Source organism: Nerophis lumbriciformis, linkage group LG34, assembly GCF_033978685.3.
Source record: "Nerophis lumbriciformis linkage group LG34, RoL_Nlum_v2.1, whole genome shotgun sequence".
NCBI lineage: Eukaryota > Metazoa > Chordata > Actinopteri > Syngnathiformes > Syngnathidae > Nerophis > Nerophis lumbriciformis.
Window position 1 is genome coordinate 14,859,652 of NC_084581.2, and position 22,174 is coordinate 14,881,825.

A 22,174-nucleotide genomic window follows, 5' to 3' on the forward strand; every position below is an offset into this window, starting at 1 on the left:
TGCTCTCTATTCGTGTTTCCTCTCCGTGCCTTGATTTGTCCCTTGTCTTCTCCCGTGTCCCCGCAGTACCCTTCGTCACCTGGAAAGTGAGCTGTGCATCTCACTTTTCCCTGGATCTTCCTCTGGACTCTGACTGCCTCCTTCGTTCCTCGACCTCTTGCTCGTCCCTGGATTCTGACGCCTCGCTCTCGCCCCGGATCATCTGCCTGCCCCCTGGACTTCCGCGTATCTCGTTCAACACGTTGGTAACACTCACTTCAGTTAAATTCTACACATAGTCTTACACCACACACTCTTGTATCCTAGTTCACACTCCATTTCCTTAGTTCAGTAGTGTTTGTTATTATTATTATATATATATATATATATATATATATATTGAATTATTATATATATATATTTATATATATATATATTAAATAATTGTATATACTGCCCCCTGGTGTCTGTTTGCCGTTACCTCCTCGCAGTAAATACAACAAGTATGTTTTCATGGAGGATAACTATTGCTGCTTCAGATACAAATACAGAAAGGTAAGATACATTCACAATACTGGAATTTGTTTGTTAAAAGCAAATGAGACCAAAAAGTATTTAATAACAACTTTATCAAATACTTTTTTTTTGGACCCATGTATCATATCATAATATCATTATGATAACGTTTTTATGAAAGCGAATTACTCCCTTATTTTTCCTGTTACTCTAATGTGCAACCTAAATCAACAATTATTAGAGCTGCACATATGAATTTAAGTAAAAGAAATGGAAGAAAAAAAAACCTTAAGTATCTATGTCTCACCTGGTGTTCAGTTCACCACACGTCACTGGAGTAAACAGTTTAGTTGAGTTAACGTATACGCGCATAAATTATAGTAACAGCAATATTTTCAAACAGGTGCAATTTTGGACAGCATATTTCAACGTTTTCCCAGGTAACACGCGAACGTTATGAGAACGTTAGGAGAACGTAGTGGCATTGTTATGGGAACGTTAGTTTGTAACGTTCAAAGAACGTTAGGTTGTGGAGTTCTTGCTTGGTTAGCAGAATGTTAGCCAAGAACGTTTGGCAAGAACGTTTAGGGAACTGTTTAGGAACATGCTATTTTCGTCTGTTTTTGCTCTATATTGTCAGGACTAACACTCAAACACAAAATTCAACAATAATTCTTTATTAGTGATAATTATAATACAATAGAAATGGAATGCAGTGGTATTTAGGTCTGTTTTTGTGCTATATTGTCAGGACTATAACAAACAGAAAATTCAACAATAATTCTTTATTAGTGATAATTATAATACAATAGAAATGGAATGCAGTGGTATTTACGTCTGTTTTTGTGCTATCTATCTTGTCAGGACTGACACTCAAACAGAAAATTCAACAATAATTCTTTATTAGTGATAATTATAATACAATAGAAATGGAATGCTGTGGTCTTGGTCGTGCGCGTCAGTGTACTCCTGCCCCTTCTTGTTGGTTCTCTTCCTGGAAGTAAATAATTATAGGTATTCACAAATACAACAAAGACAGCACTGGAATGTAGATGAATTGAATTCAATTAAAACATGGCATAATTTACTCCTTGTTTACCTGCTCAATGCTCACTGGTCTCACTGGCGTTTGCTTGGTTCTTTTCCCTTTCCCTGTTTTCTTCTTCTTCACTTCCTGCAAGTATTTATAATTGCAAATTCAACACAGAACTGGGATCTTTATGAATTGAATTAAAACATTGGCATAATTACTTTATCATTTACCTGGTCACTCATCTCACTGTCCATTCCCTTTGTACACCTCCCTTTGCCCTTCTTCGCCGTCGCTTCCTGCAAGTGTTTATAATTGCAAATTCAACACAGAACTGAGATCTTCATGAATTGATTTAAAACATTGGCATAATTACTTTATCATTTACCTGGTCACTCATATCACTGTCCTATTCCTTTGTACACCTCCCTTTGCCCTTCTTCGCCGTCGCTTCCTGCAAGTGTTTATAATTGCAAATTCAACACAGAACTGGGATCTTCATGAATTGATTTAAAACATTGGCATAATTACTTTATCATTTACCTGGTCACTCATATCACTGTCCTATTCCTTTGTACACATCCCGAGCGGAGACGGGTCAGCAGCGCAGAGATGTTCCCAGCCGATGCACAGGCAAGCGGTCCACCACGGGTCCCGACTCTGGACAGCCAGCACTTCATCCATGGCCACCGGACCTGTGCCCCCCCCAAGGAAAAGGGGAGCAGAGGAGAAAAGAAAAGAAACGGCAGATCAACTGGTCTAAAAGGGGGGTCTATTTAAAGGCTAGAGTATACAAATGAGTTTTAAGATGGGACTTAAATGCTTCTACTGAGGTAGCATCTCTAATTGTTACCGGGAGGGCATTCCATAGTACTGGAGCCTGAATAGAAAACGCTCTATAGCCCGCAGACTTTTTTTGGGCTCTGGGTATCAATAATAAGCCGGAGTTCTTTGAACGCAGATTTCTTGCCGGGACATATGTACAATACAATCGAGTGTTTATAATTGCAAATTCAACACAGAACTGGGATCTTCATGAATTGATTTAAAACATTGGCATAATTACTTTATCATTTACCTGGTCACTCATCTCACTGTCCATTTCCTTTGTACACCTCCCTTTGCCCTTCTTCGCCGTCACTTCCTCTTAATTCCTCCTCTTCTCCTGCAAGTAGTTATAATTGCAAATTTAAAAGACATGCAGTGGAACTTCAATAAAATGGAATTCAAAATTGGGATATCTTATCATAATTCTCCGTACCTCAAACTTTGAACCTCCCTTTCGAAAAGTGGCCAGTTTCAGGACCTCTCCAAGCTCACAATCTACTTCAGCTGTGGTCGTCTGTTTGTGAACACCCCTGCATGCCTCTGGAATCACCAGCACAATTTAGAATTCCCTTTAGAATAAATACCGTAATAATAACAGCTAGATCGACCTTGTGAGCATACATGCAACATGTTCAAAGATGCAAACCTATTATTAACACTTACTTATTATTATTCTGTAAAAGGGCAAGTCCTCAAATGCCACTTTGCCTGTCTTTCCACGGAGACCAAGCTGCTCCAGGACTTTGTTTGTGGCAATTTTCCTCAGCATTGTCCTCACTGTGTCTGCCAAATTCTGCCCACCAAGAGCAGTAAGAGCTTTCACCTATACAAATAAATAAACAACAATATTGTACTTGATTAGAACATGTTTTTTGATAACTAAACAAAATAATTTTGCAATGGGGAATTAAAACTAATTACCAGCTGCTTTCTGAGCAGAAGATCAGTGTCGAGCTGTTCACTGAAGGTCTTAAGCTGCTCAAGAGTCTCGAAAGGCTTCTCAATGAGATCTTGAACATCCACAGCTTCTGGCCCCACAGACTGTCCTGCCAGCCCTCTCAGCATGCGCATCAGTTCTCCCTGGTTCTCAACTAGTTTTTGAACTTTCATGTTTAACTGGAAAACTGCAAAGACAACAAAAGTCAAAGAGGTAATTCGTATTACTGCCCGTTGTAACAGCCTGTTTAACACCACCTATCAACAGTTAAAAAGCCAACTAACGTTCACTTTCAAGGGCATTCCTGCTGCTTCTTGGAGTGGTCTGGTACTGACTCATACTGGCTGGAGTGGTTTGGTACTGGCTTGAGCTAGATGCATGATTCCTGTCTGGACTGAGCCTGTAAGTGCTGCTTCTCGCTGGGCTGTGAGGTCGGCCTGGATGCCTTGGAGTGGTGTAGTATTGGCTGGTACTGGCTGAAGTGGTCTGGTACTTGCTGGAGATTGGAAAGTTCAATGGTGGGAGCACTGGCAGTGGGGGTGCCTGGATGAGGATCTGTGATTTCTCTTTTCTGCACTTCTTTTTTGGCCGAATTTCCTCTTCGTCTAAACCAACAAAGACAATAAAATTTATGCACCACTAAGTAGTGTTTGAGTATTGTAAGTAAACAGTCTTTGAAAAGTGACTAACCGTCAGCATCAAACACATCTTCCTCATCGTTTCTACAACGTTCAGGGGTGATGTGACTCCGTTTGGTTGATATTTCTTCTTCCTCTGGGCTCGAAAACATTTCAGCTTGTTTTTCATATTGAAGGGCCTTGTCAAAGTCTTCTGCAAAATTTAAAAGTATGCTGATGACTCAATATGAATTATGTTGTTTAAGATATACATGATATGACTTTGACAATATTCCCTTACCAGTCAATGTTTTCCTGAAAACCCGAATTGGTAGCCTATCCCAGACTTCTTTGTCAGGAATCTCAGCTCTCCGGATTCTGGAGTGGGTAGGATTTGGCTTTGGCCAATAGCAGAAGGTATTCTGAAGATAAAATAATTCAGTCATGATGAATGACATAATTAATAATAAGCTACAATATTATGCCAAGCACAGTACTTTTCAGAAAAAGTAATAACCTTTCCATCATCTTTTGTCCATATGGTTGGGACAACAGCGACTGAACGTTCACCAAGGAGCTCAACGACCACATACGAAGGAGCCATCTGGAAAACAATCAGATAATATTACCATTTCAATACTGCATCAAAGAGTTATTTATAAATCCTGATACAGTTAGTCAGTTATTCTTAGTCTGCACACACTCTTCTGGTTAGACATGCTCCAAGCAGACCTTTTACTACTTACTACTGGTTATTGATCTGTTCAAAATTCATGCAGTATCCCCATGAATATGCTATGCCCCGTTTCATCTTCGTCCAGTTTGATGGCACTGGTTCTGAGGCGTTCTGCCGAAAGGACTCGCATGCGTGTGTACCTCCTATGTCCTCTGTACACTCTAAGGACCCTAGAGTCACAGGGTTCAATGAAGAGAGCTTCAGGACGTTCATAGAACTTCTGAATAGTGGCAGGCCGTCTATGTTCAACGATATTTCGAGTGCATTGACTTGAGTCCTCTTGTGCAGCGGGTACATCTTGAAATGTTTTAGTAGTTCACTGCCCAGTCCTAAGTAGTAATATTCCATTCCAGATTTAACCTGTGTGTCCACATCTCTAGCTGTGTTCAGTATGGTGCGTGCAGTGCTGGGTAAATCAGGGTGGCCCGATTTCTTGAGTAGCTTCAAAAGGCTGTCCAATGCATTATGTTTGACATGATATTCGGTTGCCCACAACCTCAAATTATCGTCAAAGCAGTCACTATCACTCTCATTTTCTGAATCAGATGACAAGGTGACATGATGGTCGATTAGTCTCCAATCAGCATCATTTTCATCAGGCTCATCACTATCAGGGCCACTGTAGGTGGCATTGTCAGCACCCGCGGCAGTGCAAGAAGCAGTCTCCGCAGCATCCATGTACTGAAGGGTTGTCACTGTTTCTGGAGTTGTAAAGATTGTCGTGTCATTCTCTTGCTCGCTATCATCACTCTCTAATTCTAAAGTTGACTGTCGGCATTGCTTCTTCAAATGCCTAGTTGTGGCAGCCCATCTACGCTTATAAGCCCTCTGTTGAAACTTCATTGTGTTGTTTATTCTATAAAAAAACAAAAAAACAAGGAAAATGGGTTGCCCACATTTTTACTATATTTTGCAAAAAACATCAAAATTAATTGTATTTTTATTTGTATTTTTTTTGTGACTCCAGCCATAGAATTATACATTAAAATAAACACATTTGAAATAATTGATTTTAAATTATCATAATAATTCATTTAAAATGACCATATTTAATTATTAAAATAATAGCTTGTTTATCAACAACTTTAGCATTTTATTCATTACATTTTGAAACTCTCAGAAGCCAAGTTATGTTATATTCCTTAATATTTATTTATGCAAGTTTGAAGTATCAGTTATCTAAACACAGTTTTGTTTGCATATTTTCAGGATGTAGATATATATATATATATATATATATATATATATATATATATATATATATATATATATATATATATATATATATATATATATATATATATATATATATATATGTGTGTATATATATATATATATATATATATAATATGTATGAAATACTTGACTTGGTGAATTCTAGCTGACAATACTCCTCCCCTCTTAACCACGCCCCGCCCCACCCCCCACCTCCCGAAATCGGAGGTCTCAAGGTTGGCAATGCTCAATAGCTTCAGTTTCTTCTTCAATTTCGTTTTCGCTACCTGCCTCCACACTACAACCATCAGTTTCAATACATTCGTAATCTGTTGAATCACTTAAGCCCCTGAAATCCGAGTCTGAATCCGAGCTAATGTCGCTATATCTTGCTGTTCTATCCGCCATGTTTGTTTGTATTGTGACGTCACAGGAAAATGGACGGGTGTATGTAAAAATGTTTTAGGGATATTGCGTAATGGGTAAAATTTTGAAAAAAACTTTGAAAAATAAAATAAGCCACTGGGAACTGATTTTTAATGGTTTTAACCCTTCTGAAATTGTGATAATGTTTAACGGAACGTTCAGGCAACATTCGTGACTCAAAATATGACAATGCCCGGGCAAATTATTGTTTAACTAGGCTACAGATAGATCCACCCTTCTTCAGAAGTCATTCGTTGGTATTTGGAAACTATATAACAGCCAATATGCATGAGAAATGCATGCTAGTTTATATGGTGCCGCACGGCAGTTGAGCATGGCGCGCAATTGACACAACGCTAAAACCGTAAAATGGTCTGAAATTAATCATGTAGGGTAGAAATTGTTACACAAAAATGTGCTTCGTATTTCACTCTTTCTATCTACTTACATGTGATCAATGCAATTGCCTGATTTATCGGGATTCTGGAATTTGCAGCGTTGTCGAGCGTGTGTCGTCGAGCTTGGTATAGTCCTCTTTGTCTTAGGGAAGGTATAGTCCTCTTTGTCTTAGGGAAGATTCTACGCGCATGCGTAGAAGCTTCCGTGCTCAGCATGCGCGTCAGATTACTCGAAAAACACAACACGTTCGCGGAACATAGGGAAACGTTACTACACAATGTATATAAAGTAAATTTGCGAAAAAAAAACACTTTGAAAAGCCTAACGGTCGCTGTTTCCATTGCAGGCAAATATTTTGTGTGTCATAGGTTTTGATATGTTCTGAGAATGTTCTTAGAATGTTCTCATCTTGCATAACCAAACGAGAACCATACAGTAACGTTACGCTAACGTTAGGTGTTACCTGGGTTGTGAGTTAAAAATACATATTTCGATTAACGACACATATATTTTGACACTGACGGCATGCCGTAAAAAGGTTTCAAGATGGCGACCTAATGTGTCCGGTTTGAAAGTTTGCCAAAAAGGTGTCCAGTTGTCAAATTATGTTAAATATAGGCCACTATAGAGTGGTTGCTTGTTACACGTTATATTGTTGAAACTATACTCAATCCGTGTGTTATGTTTTATAAACCTTTTGTGATGTAGCTTTGTTTTCGTTCGGGTGTACTAGCTTTAGCTTTAGTACGACACTTTGTAACTGTACTGTTGTAAACTTTTCCAGTCACACACATTTATTTTGCTTTAATTTCCTCCTAAAACTTTACTTTGTTCCCAGAATTCCGCGACTAATTCTGTATCCAGCAGAGGGCGCAGTGCACACACAACACAGATTAAAATTCCACTCAGGAGGAGGGTGAGTAAAAAAGATGACTGTTTCTAATGTGCCAGGAGAGAATGAACTCCTTTGCTAATGAGATGAGCGAGAGGCGGGTTGGGTTTGCAAGGCTAAACCCTCTTCAGGCGACCCTTTACCCTCCAACAGTTTGTGGAAGAATGCGAATACTATAGTAGACATTTGCGTTGTATTAAACTTGCAACAAGTGGGCTTTGAGTTTGACTCAAGCAGCACCATTTTGTGTGACAGTTTTAAGTGTGTGCACCTTTCTGTAGGAGGTGGCATGCAGGTTATTGTGACGCTGTGCTAAAAGCCTTTGATTGACAAGGCTTGGCCCTTTTAGAATCCCTTTAATCCTTGGCTTACATCCTCTTTGCCCCCAAGGAGGACAAATACACCTCTCTCCGCTCATACGATCCACACTTCAGTGGCTGGAGTACACCCTTTACTCTGAAGCTAAGAGTCAGGGAGAGTGCATCAGGACAAGAAGTACAGTATGATCTTAAAGTTCAAACACAATCTCAATTTTAGAAGTTACCAAAATGGAAATAGTCAGTTCCAGAGTCAAACTGAAGCAACGGTTCCATTAAGTAACGTTCTCTGTAACTTTAATGTAAGCATAAATCTTTTATCATACAAATCAAAATAAACTACTAACCCCTTTGATGTACACTTTTTTTTTTACATGCTTTGCTATTCAAATAAGTGTAAAACAGGTTAAAACTTATTAACAATGCATTATGTGCACAGCTTTCAATCCAAACCATTATATATTGTATATGTAATATGTAAATATTACATATGTTATATTTATATTGCTACTATGGTACATTTTTAGTCTACTTTATACCTGCATTATCCTTTCCAGCCTTACTCTTTCCATCCTTCGTAACTGAGCTACTGTGTACAACAATTTCCCTTGTGGATCAATAAAGTATGTCTAAGTCTAACATGTGACAGGCATAGAGGCATGTACCGGGAAAGTGAGTCTACTTTCTTCACATCAATTACACTAAACACAGCTGATTTTGCAATATACATTCCATTCTTGTACTTTGATTATTGGAGTAGCTAAAGCCTTGTTGTACTGAGCAGAACAGAGATTGTATCGCGGTATTTCCTAGTCTATGGCCATCGTCACATTTTTTCCTCATTCACACATAAAGCTTAAGTAACAGCGAAATGTACTTTCACAGCTAATCCTTAAGATGCTCACCGAGTTGATGCGTCAATATCTTAGGTTTGCATGAGACATCAGAGATGTGTTTTTCGGGAAAATGGGGTTTGAACTTGAAATTGTATAACCTTTCAAATGAGCCTGATTGCAGGGATGGGCAACCCAGTAGGTAGTTCTAATAACAAATAAACCTTCAGAGGGCATGTTAACCCACAAAAGGTCATGGTGTACAATAATAAACATTAGTTAAACTATATTTTTTGTAGTGCTGTCAAGTGATTACAAAAAATTAGCGATTTGTTAATCATGGTCTGTAAATAATACAATTAATCTCTTTTTTAATCTCAACTAAAATGCGGAGAACAGCCCACAACTTGAGATATTTTCATTTAAATTCATTACATTATTGTAAAGATACATATATAAACAAAAAAGGGACTTTATAAAGTAATTGGTTGTTTTTAACAGACTTAAAAAGATGCAGTCTGTTTTATGTACTAAATTAAGATATCCAGTCCCTATCAAGTGCTGAAGTTAACACATAAAAAACAGTAAAAATATTTTTCTGAGCAATAGATATTGAATGTTGAACTTGTTGCTTTTCCTCTGCTTCAAATTATATACAATGAATAAAACCAACCCATTATTAAAGTGCTAGCATATGTTACTAGTAGTAGTTTAAGACTTAAATATAGATTAATACATTTTTAGATTTGATAATTTTTTTGTAAAATGGATTACAGGAAATGTTTGCTGTGGTTGGCCTGTGATTTCCTGACTGTGAATCACTTATGTCTAGTACACATACATTCATGTGCAACATTATCTCATGTTTTTAACCTTATTACACATTATTTACTAACAGGTTTTGATTTCAAACATTAAAACAGCATTCTCCTAAATGTAAGTGTGCTCTGATTTTAAATATAATGCACACATTATTGTACATGTAATATATCACTGCTGATTTTTAGTAAAATGTACACATCGTCATGTAAGATATCACTATACTGATGCACATATGTGTTGTAATAGTATGAAGCCTTCTTCTCCAATGACCTGCTTTCTCAGGCAGCCCGTGAACTGACGCGGAAGTAAGCTCTTTTGGAGCTAAAGCCAATTTGCTCCGAAAGATTAGGGCAGATCTGTCTGGACAGGTCAATGACAGACTAGCGCTGCTGCCTCTCTTGCACTACAAATTGTCTTCATGAGCATAAAGGGCGATAATAAGATGTTGTCGTTGTTAGTAACTGACACACAGATGGATACACAAACTATACGAATGCTGTCATTCTTCTATATAACATGTATGTGCGGCAACAGTTTTACGGTTTGTTTTCATTAAAAAAGGGAGACCTTACATGGTGGCAGTAAGAAGACAATCGATCTCTTTATTTCCGGCTACATCGCACAGCAAAAAAAAAGGAGACCCTCAAAAATAAGTTGCCAAATACGCAAGAAAAAAACAAACGCTAAAAAAAACAACAACAACTACTGTCCCCTTCCCTGACCGTTTTTAAAATTGAAAAACTAACTAAGATTCAGTGCAGCACAGTGACAGCCAAAGCTACTGCTGTCAACTGAAGGTTTTCCAAGTGTGGCACAGTGAGCCTCCCCTCAAAAAATATATTATGGTTGGGGCCTCCCCTTTCCCCCAAAAAACTGATTTTTTTGAGAATACTTTGTGGAGTTTCCAGCTCAACCGACTCCATTAACTCACTCACTCTAAGAACTAAAAATCAATTAATTTCCCTCCAAAACAAAATTGATTTGAGAGATTTGACAAATTTGTTTTTCTTGATTTTTTTTCAAGCCTCTGTGTCTCCTGTAAAGTCTTCTAGAGACCGCCTTACACGTTGAAATCCCCTTCTAAAGATTAAACCCAATGTTGGACTCTGGGAAACAAAATAAAGTAAATGGAGTGCCTTTTTTATTACTAAATATAATGGCTGTCCAATGAAAAACGTGTATCTCCAAGTTTTTAATCACCCATTTTTTTAAATAAAAACCTGGACTCACAAGCTTTTTATTGGATAGCAACAACTGTGTAAACAAAAGCTCTTCCATAGGAAAAACCTCAGCACGTGTCCGTGTAATTCATTAAATTAAACTCAGTCAAAGGGCTATAAATTCACAATAAATAAATAAAAGCAGAATTATTTAAGACTATGGAAGCTTGCAAAGAAAAACATGACTGGGCTCCAGTGTAAGAAAACTTGGAGGTAAAATTTGTTTGGTGCGTGCTTCAACAATATTCCGGGTGTGACTTGGTCCAAAAAAACATGTTGGACACATGAAGCCTACGTGTTTAGCATGTTTGCTTTGCTTGCTTTTAAATGAAAACAGTGATGAAAGACAACCAATAGCAACTGTCTTCCCGTCAATACCCCATTCGGCCACAATGCGTTCATTTGCACTGCGCTCACCTGGTTTTCCTCCTCATCTACCCACCCCTCTTCTCTTCCATCTCTGGGTCGTGAAAACTGTCTTCTGGTTTGTCTCCCGAGCAAGCCGTCCTTAGTCCGTTACTCCCTTTTCACCCGGCCCTTGCCCTTTTGCCTCTTGCCGTTGTCCTGCACCTCCTCCGCCTGGCTGTGGCCGTTGGTGGCCTTGGAGATGCCATTGGTGACGGGGTTTACCCCCCTGTTCGCATGGGAGGGTTTGCGTCGGTACGCGTGATAGTAGAAGTTGGCAAAGAGGATGATGAAGGTGACGGCGTAGCCAATCAGAGCCCACTGCATCCAGTTGGGGAAGGGGCAGCCTGTGTAGAGGGAGTGGCCGGCGTGTCCAATGGTCACGTGGAACTGGATCTAATGGAATATTAAGCAATTTTAGCAACATATTTGAACCTATTTTTAAAATGAGCTGGTATACAATCACTTTGCTGCTCGGGGTTGGTTTAATTAGTTTATGAGTTATGGTGGAACCTGTAAAGTCAAATGCTCCTGAGATGGTACAATTTGGAATTCTGACAAAATTTGGTGGAACAATTTGAGTGCCAATCTGCATAATGTGAGATCTCAGCATACCTCCTCAATTCAGTGACGATAAACCAGTTTTTGTTTTATATAAGTTAACTTAGTAAAATATCAAACTCACATTCGAATCGTGATTTTTTTTTTTTTTTTTAATTACTGTCCTAAATTGATTCATAATTTTCAAGAAGCAAGAGGAGCTTTTGTAACCTCTCACTTGTTTTTTTTATAGGTTTTATCATAATTTATTATGGCTGTGAATCTTATAACAACTCAGGATTCGATTTTTTTTGGGTTGATCTTCTTCGTTTGGATAAAGATGTTGATTAGAGGTGTAACAACTATACAGCAGGGCAAGTGTTTAACAGCCAACTGACCAAGCTCTCGTCCACAGCTGCCAGACCATGATTCCCATTAGGATGGCGGTATATGGGACAAGATGTTATGATGTGGTCTGCAGGTTGCTCATCTGCATCACACTCACTCGCCGCAGATGAAGCCATACCCCATTTGCACATAGTTGAGCGGAAGAGGCCGACGGCACTACTAAGGTGATTAAGCCTGACCAAAGCAGGCCTGGGAAAGCATATTGTGATGGTGATGTTCTGGCCTCAGGGATGTAATCATGGAGTCTGAGAAGAGTTGATGATTCGATTCAGAATATATTTTTTGGAGTGACGATTCGATTCAGAATCAATTCTAGATTCAAACCGATTCTCACAGTATAGTAAAACGTTAAACAGATCACAGGTAACCAGGCATGTGATTTTCCGTCTATAGTCGGAAATCCGTCATTTTTATATCTCTGTAAAAATATAAAAAAATATTTTCCGCTTTTCTTAATTTTTTCAGACCTACACTGTGTGTGAAAATATTGATCCGTCTCTTTGCCATACCTGCCAACAACTACGGTTTTCCTGTAATGAATAAACTTTCTGATAATCCAGTGGTAAAAACTATGGTCTTCCATTAAAAATTATTAACTTAAAAATCGAAGCTACGTAGCGAAACAACTCCACGGGCAGGGGACAAAATTTACGGGAAATATCAATGATGATTGATTGGTTTACGTATAAGAAAATCCATGATTGGTTGGATGGTTTACTATGATGAGTCAGGATTGGTTAAGATTAGGGCAAAACATTATGGACAGGCCAATGAGAGGCAAGATAGGGCGGGTCATCGAACCAGGAAGGGAAATCACAACAGACACGCACATCCCAAATGACGACGAGAGAATCGGAGAAGAGAAGAGGGAATATTCAAGCGGGTGATTTATATATTAAGTGGAAGATGGCAGAGGGATTATCTTCCTTAGATTTTTCTTTTAGCGATGTGGACCCCGTCCAGGAAACCCACAGTGCGTCTACTTGGCCACATTTGGACAAATGTATGCGTCTGGATAAAACAATGCCCAACACATTCATTTTAGTTGTTTACCATGTAGACATGTGATGACTTTTGCTACAGTATAGCCTGTCCAAATGCTAAATTTAATTTTCATTGTTTTTTTAGAACAAGACAGTAGCTGACATTTTGTTCATTATTTCTACTGTTTATATTTTGACATTGAATAGTTGAATCATTTTGAAACATAAACAGCATGACTGCAAGATATTTGTTAGTTCATGCTATAAATCACAAATGGCTATTCAGATGAAGGAAGTTAGCTAATAGAATAAACATTGTTTGTACTCTTTTGCATTTGTAGCAGTTAGAAGTGGAGAGGGAGTCAGACACAGAAATTGGTTATAAAATCCAAGGCAGAATCCACTAAAGCAGAAACAAAAAGGAAAATGCAAGCTTCTCAGGAATTTACCAGGAAGGCTCATGTTAGAGCCATCAAAGCAAAAATGCCAAAGTAATGTGTGATTAAAACAAATGAATGTGGAAATAACTGGATGAACCACCTGTGGCTGTGAAGTAAACACTAGTAAGGTTGTAAATACTGTATAGAGTAGGCTAACCCATGTGGTTCCTGTGGATGTGAACACAAGTTGTAATTACTGTAGTGACTAAATAACATAGTGACTGAAACAGACATAGTGATTAATTTGAATGAATGGGCTATGTAAACTCTGTTTATAATTTTTCAATTCTTTAAAAACAAAAATATTTTAAATGCTGCTTTTTTTTGTGCTAATTTTTGTATGTTCAATTGCTGAAAAACCAGGAGCCCCAACCAGGGCACCGCTCTAGACCTGGCTGGGGACCTATGGCCTCCAGACCCACGGCTTATTTTCAGTCTTTTTCATTAAGTTCAGATCACATGCCTGAGGTAACAAAAGGCCCTCTTGGCAGCTGACGTATGACCTACACGTGCAGCGAGTAGGCAAGGAGATGGCCAAAAAAACGTAGTTTTAAAAATCGATTCCTAAAAAAAAAAAAATTTGATTTTTGAAAATTATGAATCAGTATAGAATTGGAATAATAAGAATCGTGATTCAGATGTGAATTATTTTTTTTCAGCACCCCTACAATTTGACTCTGAATCAAATCGTCACTCTAATAATTGGAATCAAATTGAATCATTGTTGTAAGATTCACATCCATTATTGACAGTTGAGAATGTTAAAAAATAAATAAAAATCTGCGACACGCGGGCCAGGCTGTACTTTAGACACCCCCACATACACCATCCTCGTTTTATTGTTTCAGCAGTTGCTAATTGTTTTTCCTGTTTACACTTGTATGATTATTAAGAATTTTAAAATGGTATTCAAAACATTGCCTGTAGAGAAGAAGATGGTGACAGTTTGACCCTGGAACAGATTATTTCAATTATTTCCAATGAGAAATCTAAACCCATTTGCTTTACACGTTCTATTGTTGTTACTAGTTGGTGAATTAATACCCACCATCTGCATAATGGTGAGGTACTTCTTCCACCAGAGGTACTTCTGCATTTGAGGTCCCAGTGCAGCCAGACCATAATAGCCGTACATGATGACATGGATGCCAGAGTTGATCGTTGCTCCGAAGAAAGCTGTGTGGGGGGGAAAAACATGGATTACTAAATTTTTGATGTGATTCATTGCGTGAATGCCGGGAGATTCACCATCCAAGCTGTTATTGATTCTGTCATTTTGAACCCCAAGTAATCATCAGAAGAGTGTAGCATCCATTCAGATTGCGACAATGTCATCCCTGTTCCGCTTACAGCCACTAGGGAGCATATTTATCTGTTTCTTAAGAATTTTCACGTTATTCCTCAAATAACTTTCACTTTAACATCATCCCTCAGAATTCACACAACATGTCTGAGCAAATAAACTTTCCCCTCATCTCACCTTGCCCACCAGGGACCCACTTGATGCCGATCCACCAGAGGATGAACATGGTGCAGTGGTGGTACACATGGAGGAAGCTGACCTGGTTGAATTTCTTCCTCAGGATAAAGAAGACAGTATCCAGGAACTCCACTCCTTTGGATATGTAGTACCACCAAAGAGCTGAAGCTATCTAAAGATGGAACAGTAGAGGTGAGTGAATACAAGTGTGTAAACGCCTATACTGTTGAGTACTTTAAAAGCATCCTAATGAGTTCACTCCATTTAAACAAATTAATGCAGAATTCTGTGTCATTTGTTTAATGGCTCTTAAAATTAAAGAAGCAGGGCAGCTCATGTATACCTATCCCAGACAAATGTAATCAATACTAATACACATAAATATTTTAATAAATGTATGCTCAGGTTTCACGGTCAGTCCTAATGGTAAGTGAAACATGAACAGTGGATGCTTACTGTTTAAATCTTGTATTTCGTTGGGTATGACATGTTTTTGAGCAGTTTTAAAAAGCAATTATAAATAAATGAGGCAATTTAATATTACATTAGCACTCTGTTATGCATGTGTTATGACACATTCATTTCTGCTCCCCCCTCCCACTGCCCTATGAGCGCAGGAGACAATGACATCATAACACATGGTTGCTCTCTCTAAGCCATGGTGCTGTGGTATCTCTTAAACCTCAACTAATGCTGCCCTGAAAGAGCATGGCCTGATGGGGGCGGAGCTCGAGGGTGGTTCTGGCTAAGCCTGCGGTATCTTTTGTTGTCCTGAGAAAAAACCTTTACACCTAGTAAATGTTCTCTTAAAAATGTAGACAATATTACACTGACAAGTCAAAATATACTGGTATGCAATCACCATATTTTCTTTTATAGTGACTACCCAACCGCATTTTTGAGTAAAGTATGGTGGTGGGGCTTTTATTTGTAAAATTACCAGGTAAAATAATATGGAATACAAAATATTTAATGGAAAACATGCAAAGAAACAACAAAAATAGAGGCAAGCTGGGCAGACGCAATGTGGGTGGAGTTAATATGAAGTCATGTAGCTTCCCAGAAAATACAAATGGAGGCCCAACACAGAAAAAAATAAAACGCATTGCCAAGACCATCTTTTGCACTGCGCAGATACATTTTTGTTTTTTAAACCTTCATGCCTGGGTGCTGTTGTTTTGCGTAGAATTATGTTACTTGTGTTTTGAAGGTGAAATAAAAATAGTCACTTGAAAAGTGGATTGCACTCAGAAAATTAAAGTCAACGGATACGTTTCCTATTTAGACTTCAGTTAACCTCCCCATAATGTACTCCTGTCTTTGATTGTGCACGCGGGAGGAGCTGCTGTTTTGGTTAGCAACAGAGTTCAACAACGTAGTATCAATCAATTAATCAATCAAAGTTTACTTATATAGCCATAAATCACAAGTGTCTCAAAGGGCTGCACAAGCCAAAACAACATCCTCGGCTCAGATCCCACAGTAAGATCCTTAGTGTGTCTGTGTGTGTGAACAATAGCGTCTGTGACCTGTGAAGGTGCTTATTTTTTTCATGTGGACAACTTACTAATAAATTGAGACACGGCATCTATTAGAGGAGAGGTCATTATTTGAGGAAATACAGTAGAATGGACAAGCGTCTTTTTGTGTTGTTCTCAACAGTTCAGGATCCTCAATGGCTGTTAAAGGGTAACAACTTGTCGGATTACATCCTTAGTCATCTACTTTCCAGGTGAGATGCATGATTTATGATCTAAAATCAACTTCCAAGGAGCAGGGAATCGAGGAAACAGCATACCTCTCGATGATGTAAACATAGGGACACACGGTAATGATCACGACGCCGCTATAAATAGTTCATCTGTGTTAGCGCTTGTAATAACAATATCACTAATACTTGGTTAATATTCAAGTCACAAAATGTAAATGGAGTATTGTTGGCGCTTTTTGAATGGTTATTTATTGGACTTTATGGGCGGAATAGAGGACCTTCCATTGGCTATGCTGTAAGCAGACTTTTGTTTACATTTATTTGATATTTACAATGCATAAAAAAAATCCATCTGTCCTCATGTCTTTCATGATTGTGAATAAAATTCCAAAACAAGTGCAGTTCCCCTTTGGGGTCTCTCAAACTTGTTTATGTGCTTGAATGTTTGTGTGTTTAAGAGAGGCGGCGACATCTCACCCTGACTTCATTGACGTCGTTAGAGTAGTTGACAGGTTGACAGAGGTAGCTGTACCCAGCTGCTCTTGAGCCAAGCAGGAGCTAATAAGGAGACAAAAGTTAACTTTTGTAGAGCTGTAAGAAATAATTATAAATTAATATGTAATGAGTCGTGTATATATTGTATCTGTGGCTCTGACCTCTTTGGCGATGTAGAAGTTTAGGACCACCATGCTGAAGTTGTAGACTATCAGGGTCTTTCTGAGTGTATAGGGATGACGGCCCTGCATGTATCGAGGCCCTGCCCACAGGAAGAGCAGATAGAGGCTGCTGATGGCCAGTGTGGGTAAGGGTGATGACATCATTGGCCAGGTTTCCACCCGCTTGTCTGCAGGAAGTAAAAAACAAAACAAAAACACATTACACACACTTATGTTCTGATAGGGTGCTTTTGTGTAGGTTAAAATGGCCGCTCACCTGCTATAGTAAGGCTCCATTTGTAAAACTCTATTGTGTCGTTCACCATATGCAATACAACCTCCATGGCTTTGGTCTTGATTCTACTGTGACAGAAACAATTGTTTAAGAAAAAAAAGCAGTTTAGACCACATATATTATGTCCTATTAGTAGCTCCGGGGTCCACAAATTTTGTGTGCCTGGAAAAATAATAGTCCATCCATCCATTTTCTACCGCTTGTCCCTCTCAGGGTCGCTGGGGGCTGGAGCCTATTCTAGCTGCACTCGGGCAGAAGGCAGGGTACATCCTGGACAATTAATACTAGTAGTTATGTTTTATATGTTGCTTTTTATCATTTTATTTCAGACTATGTATAATGATTTAAGAGCGAGAGTGAAAATGTTTGTTTGGAAAAACACTTATACCTTCTCTCTACGTCTACACATTAGACCAGGGGTCCCCAAACTTTTTGACTCGGGGGCCACATTGGGTTAAAACAATTTGGCCGGGGGCCGGGCTATATGCATATATATACTGTATATATATTCCACACGCACTAATTGACTGAAATAGCGCGCACTTGTCGTCACATATCGATGGGAAAATGCATTTTTAGACAATATGATTTGCCTGGGCGGTTAGGAGACACCGAGAGTAACAAGCGGTAGAAAATTGATTAGAAAAGACAGATTTTATGTGGGTAACCCCCCCCCCCCCCCCTCTAGGGGGGGGGGGGGGGGGGGGGTTACCCACATATGCGGTCCTCTCCAAGGTTTCTCATAGTCATTCACATCGACGTCCCACTGGGGTGAGTTTTTCCTTGCCCTTATGTGGGCTTTGTACCGAGGATGTCGTTGTGGCTTGTGCAGCCCTTTGAGACACTTGTGATTTAGGGCTATATAAATAAACATTGATTGATTGATTGATTGATTTTTAAAAATAATAACTAAAAAAAAACCTCTTTTTTTTTTTTAACTTGGGACTTCCCTCGGGACGGATTTTGGACGCTGGCAGGCCGTATCCGGCCCACAGGCCGTAGTTTGGGGACCCTTGTATCAGACAAGTGTATGTCAATTTTCACTGATTCTGTATGAATATTAGACAAAACTAACTGTGGTTGAATGACAATTGACTTAAAATAATCACTAAAATCGGTCTGAGGGATGTGCACCTGAGTAAAGTAAGCAGTGTTGCATAATTGCATGTTAGATAACAGCAGGTGAATGTTTATTAATCTATATTTAACCCCACAGACCAGAGCGGTTGTCCTTTCAATAATGAATGTGTAATTATCAGGGCTGTTGCAACTAAATTAGTTAAAGTTAAAGTACTAATGATTGTCACACACACACTAGGTGTGGCGAAATTATTCTCTGCATTTGACCCATCACCCTTGATCACCCCCTGGGAGGTGAGGGGAGCAGTGAGCAGCAGAGGTGGCCACGCCCAGGAATAATTTTTGGTGATTTAACCCCCAATTCCAACCAATTCCAACAGAACTGGCAAATATCAGAAAGTCCAGCGCACGTTTTAAATTAAATCAATGGCGAATATACATGTTTACGGTGGATGCAAAACTTAAAAATGGGAGAAGAGGCGCGCTAAAAGACAACAGCCCATGTGTCAGCAGGTTTGTGTTGGAGCGCTCAAGAGGCTTAAATTCAATTGATCAACGAGTTTAGACGTGCAGGCCTAAGTACAAATGCTGGCTGTTGGGTGATGGGAGAAAATGCTTTTTTGGGCTATTTCCGGTTTCAAAACTAGCAAAAATATGTTACTGTATGTCTTGCTATGTGACCTAAAAATAGTTTATATTTGAACAGTTCACTTCCAGCAGATTAAATCAACTATTGTTATAATTGGATTAAATCACAGTTTTGCTTAAATTCACTGTTGACGTTATTCTCCCTATCATCCACCCATCCATCCATCCATTTTTTACCGCTTTTTCCCTTTCGGGGTTGAACCCCTATAATAACTATATTGTAAACTACATTGGGCGCTTTGCGCACCATACGACTACATACTGTAAATATGAACCAATACTCACAAAACAGCACAGGAAGAAAAATGATGGAGCGTATACTTACCTCCTTGCTCTTTATGAGGCGTTTAATAACATCCGGTGCAATTGATCGTGCTCCTTTTTCCAAGCGTCACACCTCGTCCCTCTCTACAACTCCTCGATCACACTTAAACGACATTAAAATTGCATATACAATATATATATATATATAAAAAAGGCAAACAGACTTAGATGTACGCTGTTTAAAAGGGGAGGCTAATCATGCGAGGCTGAAGGTGCGAGCCGGCCGCTTAGCGTCCTCATCTTCTCGCAGTCTACTCAAAGAGAAGCTGATCTCCACTGCGCATGCGCAAAGTATTCGCTTGCTCCCGTGTGGCAGACGCCTGTTTACTTTTTAAAAATTGTATTCATTAACTTTTATAATTCTACTACATACAATAACAATTAATCTGAATTTGTATCAAAAGTGTTATATGTTTGTAACACAGACATGTGTAGAATCCGTCGACATTAAGGTTGCTCACGTGCCACGGTGCCACACGGAACTAGACAAATAGTTTGTCAATGCGTGGATTTGTCCAACAGATGGCAAAGTCGAGCTGACGCCAATGAGCTCAACTCACCATCAATTAGGTACATGACCGTTATACAGTGATTTTTAAAAAGTACATTTAGAACAGCCCGTGTGTTTTTTTGGCACATTCCAAACCCAAAATAATGAGCTCTTTCACAACTTTTGAGATAACATTTTGTCATGTTCCAACTATGCCCGCTTTTTCATTGTAATTCTACATTTTCCGTAACACAAATTCTCTTTAATCTAAAAAAAAAAGTACTTTGCATTTCTCTCTTTTTTTTTTTTTTTTTTCTTAAATTTCTTTTTTTTCTTTTTTTTTGTCCTGTCCAGTTTCTCAGGCAAATCATATAGTTGATGTAGATGCCCATATCGGCTGTTCAGATTTACTTTACAAAAGAGAAGAGTAGGATACTTCTTTTGTTGCCTTATTTGTATTTGACTTTATTAAATTTATTTATATTATCATTTGGTGCAGCCGTGCCGGAGCAGGAGGGGATAGAAAGAGGAAAAAAAGGAAGACAGAGGGGGAAATTGTGGGGACAAGAGGGGGATTAGACAGAGAGACAAAAACAACCACAGCAAACACAACAACAACAACAGCAACAACAATAGAGCAACATCATCAAAGACGACATGTACAAATATGATGGTTAAAGTAATAGCAAATAAGCAGTTAGCAAAAATAAAAAATAATACAGAAATGACAATGAGCATTATCACACTACAAATGTACTTTGTATTTCTCAAACCAATGAAAGCGTTCGAACGTCAAATCATTCAAATCATTCAATACATTCCGTACATTCAGGCTATATGTTATTTACTTTCCATAATGCCCAGTTTCCTCCTAATTTCCACATTTTCTGACCCCGATATTCACATTTGTATAATACGTGTGTGGATAAAAAAATCCAAGATTGTTAATGTTTATGGCATTCTTTAATGTGAGGGTCATCGTCCACTTCGAGTCCTTGCCACAGGGCCTACAGACAGCCCATTCCAACCATTCCTGCATTAAAAACCTTCATCTTATTCAGGAAATTCTGTACATTCAGGCTGGCAATTTTGCACCTTCCAAAAACTCTAATTTTTATAATTCCACTTGGTCTGTTACACTTTACAATTCTTACCTCTTCCGCCTATCTAAGGTTAACAAATGTCCACCTGCCACACATTCCTACATTCAATTCCATATTTTTAATGCATTATTCTTAACAAAGCTCCAGCTCTTAAGCTTTGCATATAATTTCTTCATAATTTCTAGTTAACCCTCCTTGCTGATTACATGTGCTGTGGACACATTTTCGCTGTCATTTTAAATACATAATGCTTTGTATTCCTGATGCGTGTGGTTTTGTCGACACACATTTTACTATGCTACTTTTCTAGATTGTGCAATATTCATTACACCATCCATCATTTACTCCCAGCCGGGGACGGGGCTTCTCTGGCTACTATGGACTGGACTCTCACAATATTATGTCAGACCCACTCGACATCCATTGCTTTCGGTCTCCCCTAGAGGGGGGGGGGGTTACCCACATATGCGGTCCTCTCCAAGGTTTCTCATAGTCATTCACATCGACGTCCCACTGGGGTGAGTTTTTCCTTGCCCGTATGTGGGCTTTGTACCGAGGATGTCGTTGTGGCTTGTGCAGCCCTTTGAGACACTTGTGATTTAGGGCTATATAAATAAAGATTGATTGATTAAGGGGGGGGCTAAGAAAATAATCGATTTCATGACTTTGGTTCAAATGTTTTCAATAAAATCAGTTATGATACACAGCACAAGCAGGTTCGATATGAAGTAATTTAAACTGAATTCGACCAAATATTATTTCACAAAATAGTTAAGCCTAACACAAGCGACGATGGCAAAAATGTTTCAAGTGCAAATGTGACAGATAACGGTTAGCGCCCATG

The 22,174-nt window shown here is 38.8% G+C and overlaps 2 protein-coding genes across 4 annotated transcripts; both read right to left on the reverse strand.

Moving 5' to 3' along the window:
- Positions 1-1,380: 1,380 nt before the first annotated feature.
- On the reverse strand, positions 1,381-11,326 carry LOC133576553 (uncharacterized). Of its 2 annotated transcripts, XM_061929858.2 has the most exons (12): positions 11,185-11,326; positions 4,425-4,511; positions 4,209-4,329; positions 3,981-4,121; positions 3,575-3,895; positions 3,275-3,477; positions 3,017-3,176; positions 2,787-2,893; positions 2,604-2,690; positions 1,759-1,824; positions 1,595-1,669; positions 1,381-1,489 (listed from the first exon to the last, which is right to left on the reverse strand). In XM_061929858.2, the coding sequence occupies exons 2-9, from the start codon at positions 4,509-4,511 to the stop codon at positions 2,673-2,675; spliced, it is 1,158 nt and encodes a 385-aa protein (XP_061785842.2). In that variant the 5' UTR covers positions 11,185-11,326; the 3' UTR covers positions 1,381-1,489; positions 1,595-1,669; positions 1,759-1,824; positions 2,604-2,672. The 2 variants fall into 2 exon arrangements, with proteins under 2 accessions (XP_061785842.2, XP_061785844.2); XM_061929860.2 differs by lacking the exons at positions 1,381-1,489; positions 1,595-1,669; positions 1,759-1,824; positions 2,604-2,690 and having other exon boundaries at positions 2,789-2,922.
- LOC133576554 (very long chain fatty acid elongase 4-like) lies at positions 10,121-19,983 on the reverse strand. 2 transcript variants are annotated; one of them, XM_061929862.2, is made up of 7 exons: positions 19,739-19,983; positions 17,668-17,750; positions 17,391-17,578; positions 17,212-17,292; positions 15,024-15,195; positions 14,592-14,719; positions 10,121-11,568 (listed from the first exon to the last, which is right to left on the reverse strand). In XM_061929862.2, exons 2-7 carry the CDS (start codon positions 17,732-17,734, stop codon positions 11,284-11,286), a joined length of 921 nt encoding a protein of 306 aa, XP_061785846.1. In that variant the 5' UTR covers positions 17,735-17,750; positions 19,739-19,983; the 3' UTR covers positions 10,121-11,283. The 2 variants fall into 2 exon arrangements, with proteins under 2 accessions (XP_061785846.1, XP_061785845.1); XM_061929861.2 differs by having other exon boundaries at positions 17,668-17,753.
- Positions 19,984-22,174: the final 2,191 nt, after the last annotated feature.